Below are 8,261 nucleotides of genomic sequence, written 5' to 3'. Positions count from 1 at the left end.
GATAAGGTTAGAAAGCATGAAGCTCGCAGTGTCAGAATGCCAGTCTGTCAGTCAAGTCCGAAGCAAGACACAACCCAAAGCAATGCGTTATGACAGCGATGTCTCAGACAGTCTGATGCCAGTTAAAAGTAAACGGTAAATAAATTAGATACATTTTGAGTGTTTTCTTACTAAAGTGCACATCAAAAATGCTAAACATGGAAGATTGAATGTGTGTGATGCATTGAAACAGAACTCATTGTTTCTCGCAAATCACACACGCACATTTGAGCATCTTGTTTTTATTTTAATGGTGGTTGGCAAACCTACCAAAAGATGCACATCGCCACCTACTGCACAAAACCGGCATGACAGCTGACATAAAATAAGGATCGGGCGCTCAGGATAGCCGATAACGATCAGATAAAAAAAACTGTTAATCGGCGCGATCATCTTTGAGATCGGCTAGGGACATTCCTACTTTAAAGTCTTTGCTTCTTAATAACCACATATGTGGCCTCAAAACTGCTGACTTGATTTGAAGGACTTGAAACTAGAAAAAAAGTTAAAGAAATTAAATGTTAACTTGAGACTAGATGCCACCATAAACTAGATTCCTTTCCTACAGGTCTACGATGTCACTGAAAAATTTTTTGCATGTTTCGTGACACTCACTCTTTTTGCCCATCCTCTTTGATCTTCTCTTCGACTGCCTGCAGGGCTGCAGCCAGTGAGGCACTGGTCTCCTCTATCTTCTGGTGAACTGCATCTACTGTCACTACCCCTGCGATAAACGCTGATCCAGCTGAACTGTCCATGGACACCCCACTGATTGAGGAGCGAGGGGGCTTTACAGGTGGTGGTGTAGGGATGGGGGTTGGGGGACCTGATGTCTGGGGAGTTTGGGGTGTCTGTGGGGTTTGGGGTGTTTGAGGTGTCTGTGGGGTGTGAGGAGACTGGGGTGTGTGTGGGGTCTGCGCACTCAAGGCTGGTGGGGTTGTAGCCTTGACAGGGTGGTTGTTCTGGGCAGAAGCTGTGCTGGCCATTTTGGTGACAGTCTGCTTGGCTGGAGAGGGCGTGGGAGTGGGATTAGGTGTCGCATTTAAAGACTGCAGAACATTTTTGGATGGTTTGGGAGCTGTGGGAGGAGGTGTAGGTTTCGGTGAAATTGGAGGAGGTACTTTCTTTCCTTCAACTGTAAATAGAAGAGAAAAGAGATAGGGAGAGAGATGGGAAAAGAGACTGAGCGGAATTTGATGCAACAAGGTCTAAATGCTACAGGGTTTTACGGGATACTCACATAATTGTGTAAAGACAGGGCAAGTGAAAGGGCCACACTGTGTAGTACCTGGGCTGCCAGGTGCCCCAGTTGGTCCAGGAAATGGGGCTTTCTTGGTGATGGCAGCCGGTGGTCCTTGTTTCTTCATTTGCTGGGCCAGAACAGGTTTGGGGGACACCGGAGGTTTGACGGACTTACGAGGGGCACTCTCAGTCACATGGCCTTCCAGGTCTGCACTGTCCCGACGAGGCGAGTTCTCAGTATGTTCCTGTGGCCTGGGCTGCTCTGAAACAGTCACCTCTGACACAGGGCGCCTTTTAATGGTGCCAGTCCCATTCTCATATGGTACAAGCATCTGCCCGTCCTGGAGTTCTTCTGTATCTTTGTCTTTGTTCTTGGGGCGGCGCTTAACTGTATTTGACTCTGTGAGTTGGAACTTGGTGCCATTTGGTTGCTGTTTGATGCTCTGGACCGTCCTTTTCAGCGAGGCTGTGGCATCCACACGTGAAGGGTCCTCCTGGGGTAAAGAGTATAACATTTCTAGTCCCTCCTCAGTCTCATCTTTGCCCTGTCTAGGTCTTTGTTTGATAGTGAGGTTTCCATCCTCAGCAAATGGAAGGTTCTCTGCTGAGCTCCCACTAGAGCTTGGCTGGGTTTCATTGCGTTGTCTATCCTGGACTGGCTCTGGCTGTGGTCCTCGCTTAGCAGCTGCTACTAACTCAGTGACTGGCCCACTAATAGTCCTGCGACGGTTCACTACTTCTCCATCCAGACCAATGGCATCACGCTGCTTTCCTCCTGCAGAACCCACCTGAAGAGAAACAATCTTGTTTTACTGAACTAGATAGTGCCAAAATACATTTCTATGATAAATGTTAAGTATCATCCCAAAGACACAATGACAACCACCTTACCTGCAGATAGTGGCCTGCAGACTTCTGTAAAGCAAGACCCTTGGCACCCCCACCAATGGAGGACATTTCCAACATGGCTGCGATGCTCCTCACACTGCCGGCACTGCCTGTGTCTACAGTGCCACCCAGGTCACTTGCACGTCTTTGTGGTTGGTAGGGGACCTCCAGAAGAGGTCCACTGCTTGTCTCCCTGGGCACTTCTGTCAGATTACTACTGGAGCTCGAGATGGCTGAACTAGAGCGTTTGGGGGGAGGTGGAGGAGGACCCTTCTTCTTCTGTCTGAGTGCAAAGGACTGGCTTCGGTTGACATTTTTGTCTGCTTGCCCTTTCATTGAATTGCTGCGACCCACCCGGTTCTGTACTGTGGCATATTTTACTCCTGAATCTGGCACATTTAGCTCATCCCGCTCCTGCTCACCATCAGACACAGCATAGCGATTCAGGCTGTGGGCACGTTTCTTAGGCAGACCAAATTCATCGCAAGCTTCGTCGCCTTCAGGAGGCAGGCACAGGAGTGGTACTGAGACAGCAGGTCCTTGAGGTGCAGCCTCCTTAGTTTCCACAGGCTGGGCCGCTGGGTGTGGATGGGACCTTTGAGTGGGTGATTGGGGGTGAGCACGAGGTGTCATGGTCTTTTCGGTCTGCTGATGCAGCTGAGAGCTAGGTTTTTGTTTACTCGGTGGGTTGCTCACTGTCTGTGAAGTGGGAGGTTTTGTTTTGGTGGGCGTTTGTGGTGGAGTATAGGGCGGTCCTGTACCTTGGGGATAAGACTGACGTGGTTTTGGGTGTGTCGATGAGACACTTCTCTGCCCCCCCTGGCTGCTCTGGCGCATAGTACGTGCCTCCTTTTTGGGTGGCCCACTAGGCTCTTCTGTGTCTCGGCTCTTGTTCATACTGTTCTCATGCAGACTGCGGGCTCTGTGTTGTGCTCCCAGGTTGCTGTTGGTTCTCATTTCTGCGCCATCCTGCACATCAGCAGGGCGTGTAAGAGCAGCCTGTAACTCCCCGCTCAGTTCACTGTCCTGGAAAGTACTCATTTTAGGGGACATACACTCTCCGCTGTCATGGGGTGGGCTTTCAATAGCCATCACTTCCTGAGTGACTGGGGGCTTTTTACGTAATGTGTTGCGACCGTCAGAGGCCTTCTGGATCTCTGCCAGCTTCTTCACTGCAAGCATAAGCTTCTTCTGGTGTCCTAGGCAAATTTGGATAGAGAAAGAGAGTAAAACACTATGGTCAAGCAGTGTGGAAAGAACAGAAGTCTGTGTGTGTGAAATCACTTTAATATTATGGAACCCAGTCCACTATCTATCTCACCAAGTTTTGTAATGCCAATCTCCTGAAGGTCCTCCCACGTGATGTCAGTGATAAAGTCAATGTTCTCGTATCCATTTTGGACTAAGACTTGGTGATATTGACTCAACCCAATCATAGATAACCACTCTCCAAGACTCGCCTATAGATTAAATGCAAACAAAAACAAATTAATATCTGGAGGTGTCTGAATGTGTGTGTGTGGTTGTGTGTTAAACTCACCGGTTTTTGGTCAGGCAGCCACTCATTAACAGTGATCTTATTGATCTCTGAGGTTATCTTCTTTCGATGTCCTGGTTTGGTAACTCCAATAGCTGTTAAATCCTGAAAATAAATATAGGAGCCCCTAAACAAGCCAATCACATTTCAGCACCCAAAGACCTTCATACACACTAAACCAAGTGGCATATATTCTGTGCATATGAACATTTACACAAAAATGTACAATATTATACGCAAAATTACATAACAGATAAAACACTTAAAATCAGACAAATCAAACACTCTGATTGGCAAAAGGTGCCAGGATGATAGAAGCAGATGCAAAATAAAATAATTAAAAAAGGCAATGGAAAAAAAATAAAACAATACCGGGAACAAGTGAGGAAAAGAAGCCTTTTCAGAGTACCCCCAAACATAATTATATAAACATATCCTAATTGATCATGTTCTCAGTGTTTCAACAGAACACCCCTGTTAATTCTGCTTTTAGCAATGACACTGTGTAAAACCTATGAATCAGTGGTTTAATGTAATTAAGTGTGGGTAGATGAGCTTGCTTTCAGGAATTCAAATTGCTCAAAGATTAATTTCAGGTTTAGAAACGATTTTGATTTAGTAACAGATTTACACTCCATAATATTCATGAAATGACCATTAATAATTCTACTACAAAATATACGTTTATGAGATATGTTTAAAATGCCTTTGATTTTAACCATATACACAAAAATACATACAGTAGCACACAACAGAATGTACATTAATCACAAGATACGCTTAAGTTATTATGTAATTCATCAAGATACCAACATAACATAGTAGCAAAAGACAAACACATTTGACAACCAAGACAACGGCACTGTCTGGGGGGATTTTCTGGGTGAGATTTTCCAACTTGCTATGGGCAAAATTCGAACTTTCATAAAACCTGTGTGCTTCAGGCACATTGTTAGCAATTATATTTGAAAATTTGAGGATAATTTGTTGGTTGATTCGCTTCTTTTCTGTGCTTTGAGTGGGTCTGTGAGTGTTACATTTAGGGTAGAGGGGAGTGACGTGAATAGTTCAGGGTGGCTTAAGGGGGTGGGGGGGACAATTCTTACCTCTGGGGTCATTCGGCTAATGGTAGGAATGTCATAGCCGGCGCTGATGAAGTTTGGAGCGTAGACCTGCAGCTGAAATTCACTCAGCCATTCGATAACAGCCTCTGAGCTCTAGAAAAGAAGATAGGTGGCAGTCTATAATTTTTTGGCTCCTGTGGCTGAAAATGGACCAGACCCCAGGCCAACAACTATATACTGGAGTTAAAATTATTGCTCTTGGTCCAGGTATCAGCTCTGGCAAAAAGAGCCAAAGCTTTAGCAAATAAGGGCTCTTATGAACCAAATGGTTCAGTTAAAAAAAAGGAGTGTCCATATATTATCTGCTTTGGAATGCCATTTCCCTGAAAGTAGGAGGATGTACTGTAACTCTGTGTAGGAGAGGCAAAAACGGACGTGGGCAGCAAAGAAAATAGGGCTGTTTTGAACAGATGGCCCTCAGTCCAGAAGTCCAGCATGGAGCAGCTCTACTCAGCAGCTCCAAAGTCCTGCTGGGGAAGATATGGCAGCCAAATTTCTCTGCTATATGACTCCATACAGTGTAATTTCTGATTTCAGCTAATTATAAAAATGACATCAAAAATGACGAGTGTCAAATATGCATTACCAGTATGCAACATACAAGCTCATTCATGGGATAAAGGATAATAACACCTAGACAGTGTCATATTCATATTGTGTTGATACACCTTTCTAGAAAATATCAGCGTCATAGTCTCATATCCTCTACACTCACAAGTCTCAGTGTGGACAGACTAAATCTTGATTCATTGATGTCCCATTACCATATCACCTCTAAAATACAATCCACATTCAAAAGTCTACATTGTTGGGTACTCTCTGAAAAGAAATCAAAGGTGAAAATTACTGCAAATAAGGCAAAAAATTGGAATGGACTCAAAATGTAGCAAAGAAAATGAAATGAATGATCAGAAAAGATCAGAGAGAAAGGAATCGCTGTCAATATTAGACAGTAGTATCAGACAGAGCGACTGACAGAAACTTGAAGCGTGCTGCGGAGAAGCCAACTCACCATGTCCTGGCGACAACCGAGAGCACGTAATACCGATGATGCCAGCTGTGAGAGGAAATGCTGGGAAAGCATCCTGGATGCGCAGATGCCAGCGCATGCATGCGTATGTGTGCGTGAGAAAGTGTTTGCTTGATTGAGGGAAAGGTAAGGGGACAGTGTGATTTGAGCGGGAGTAGGAGTCTCCTTACCTTCCCCTCGGGCAGCGCCTCCCCTTTCCTCTGGGACACCGCCTCCCCATACGGCTGCTCGTGAAGTGGACAGCTTGACAAACTCTGACTGCGTGAGGAGGGTCCTAGAAGAACCATGAGATCATTCATACACACTGGAGTGCTCCAATTGCACAAACCAATCCCTTTTGTGTTTTCTGACCAACTACTCCTCTTAGCCAATCAGATTTTTGTGATGCTCACATCCACAGCTATTAGTGCAACCATCTGGCACAGAAAAAGTAGCCAATTTGTGAAAAAAATGATAAAACATTTTGGATGGAGAGACTTCTTTGTGACAAGAGATTCTCGTTATGATTTCTTCACAAAAGAGTTGTTTGAAATTCACACTAACCCTTGTTGCTGGAAGCGTGAGAGGGGTGTTCCAAAGACTTGGTCTGCTCCAGCAGGTGTTCTTTAGCTTTGGCAGACTGGGACAAAACCGTGGCCAGAAGCTAAAGAATGAACAAAGCTTATCAGATCAAGAAATAACATGAAAATATCAATGCAGGCTATGCCAGTTGCACTTTAAGTTCACCTCCCTTGTGTTCAGCTTTGAAGAATAAAGGTTTGCATGAATTAGTAAGTGTAAAACGTCCCTTTGGAAAATTTAGGTCAAACCAGCTTCTCATGGTAGCTGGTTGAAGCTTATCACAATCAGGACAAAGCTGGTTTAGGTGCTCTACCAGCTACAGAGGTTGAGGTCAACCTTGCAGACCATCTTGACCAGGTTGGGGGTTGGGGCTGATAGAGACTAGCTTCTGATAGTGTTGGTTTTACATGGGTTCTAGCTGGTTTAAGCTGGTCGTTTAAAGTGATTAGCTGGTCCTAGTGGGCTTAGTTAGACTGATAGCTTGAAGGGTCAAGGTTGACCTTATAGACCATCTTGAGCCTCTTTATCATTATAACTGTGTTGTGGACTCTGCTATTCGTTAATATTGACAACGATTTTTAGAACTATATCTTTATAGTTATCGTTCTTGGTGTGAACGGGGCTTAAGCTTATAGGGAACAAGAATAACAATGTGCAATATACGGTAAAACTGTTTGCACTACAAACCAATGTGTTCATAATTAAGATAAGACTTAATACTTAATAATATGGTAAGACACACCTATTTGCAATATCAAGCAGCAAATCGAGCTGTTTTGTACAGCTAAAAATATCTGGACACGGATGAGACCGGAAGCCAGACCCATAAAATTCATAAAAAGACCACTTTGTGTTTTCTTCTTTGCGCAAGAATGACGTTGATTGCTACTTTCTAGCATACACCATTCTTATCAAGTAAGGGTACTGTTTGTGGTGGAAATGCAAGCCAATTTAGGGTGTACCATCCCAAATCGTACTGTACCATACTGTTCTGCTCGGTGATTAGGGCTGGCAGACCAGCTTCTAATGGTAACTGGTTTAAAATGTTTTCTAGCTCGTTGAAGCTCATTATTTATGATTATTTAGGTCAGTGGTTCTCAACTCCTTCATCTGATGCACTCAGTTGAGTTCATGGAGCACTCGCCTAACAAGCTGATGGTCTGAATTAGGTGTGTTAAATAAGGAAGACATACAAAATGTGCAAAGCAGTGGGTCCCCAGGATTTAGGTCATTGGCTGAGTTGGTTCAATCGATCCTTTGCAAAAAACCCACTTTCCTTAGTTACTGTTGCTATGTCCGAGAAATAATGCCACTCTCAAGCAGTAAAAAATACATCTCAGAGCAAAGAGAAAACTGACAACACGCCGAAAGACAAGACAAAGCTTCTGGAATGAAACAAGGTCTCAGTTATAAAATGTTCTTTTTTTTAAGAAATTCAAACAACAAATACTATTTTGTGGCTCTTTAATGTGTTGTGACAGATCCCTGTAGCACCTCAAGATGGCAGATTCAAGATAGTCAGATCGCCTGTCAATCAAGCTCTTTGCGAAGGGTCAATTCTAAAACACATTTTGCATTTCCCAAAAGCAACTATGGTCACAAGTTCCATCATTACCAATAGAGCTCAATGGAACTTATGACCATAGTTAGCTAACAATGCTTTTGGGAAACACACGTGGTTGTTCACATTAGCACATAATGACCTGTTTTTCTCAGTTCTTGGAGATTGTTCTATTGCCAGTATTACTAGATATAAGACACGTCTAACTATTTAAACCAGCAACAGCAAGTTCTTTCAGGCATGTTCTCAAATCACAATTGGAGTTCAGTCACTTTGCAT

The 8,261-nt window shown here is 44.0% G+C and overlaps 1 protein-coding gene across 16 annotated transcripts in view; it reads right to left on the bottom strand.

Moving 5' to 3' along the window:
* The window catches only part of caskin1 (CASK interacting protein 1), a 94,254-nt gene that overhangs the window by 2,323 nt on the left and 83,670 nt on the right, over nt 1–8,261 (bottom strand). For 9 of the 16 annotated variants that reach the window (XM_058771881.1, XM_058771888.1, XM_058771884.1 and 6 more), the window contains 7 exons: nt 6,404–6,503; nt 5,843–6,134; nt 3,710–3,833; nt 3,491–3,629; nt 2,173–3,368; nt 1,280–2,069; nt 655–1,174 (listed from right to left, as the gene is read on the bottom strand). In XM_058771881.1, the coding sequence (XP_058627864.1) occupies nt 655–1,174; nt 1,280–2,069; nt 2,173–3,368; nt 3,491–3,629; nt 3,710–3,833; nt 5,843–6,134; nt 6,404–6,503 (3,161 nt within the window). Of the gene's footprint in view, nt 1–654; nt 1,175–1,279; nt 2,070–2,172; nt 3,369–3,490; nt 3,630–3,709; nt 3,834–4,812; nt 4,924–5,842; nt 6,135–6,403; nt 6,504–8,261 lie in introns of all 16 variants that reach the window. The other 7 variants (XM_058771887.1, XM_058771890.1, XM_058771889.1 and 4 more) reach the window with 4 other exon arrangements.

Source organism: Onychostoma macrolepis, chromosome 03, assembly GCF_012432095.1.
Source record: "Onychostoma macrolepis isolate SWU-2019 chromosome 03, ASM1243209v1, whole genome shotgun sequence".
In the NCBI taxonomy this organism is placed as follows: domain Eukaryota; kingdom Metazoa; phylum Chordata; class Actinopteri; order Cypriniformes; family Cyprinidae; genus Onychostoma; species Onychostoma macrolepis.
The sequence above is the reverse complement of the archived record's forward strand: the minus strand, read 5'-3'. Positions and strand labels throughout refer to the sequence as shown.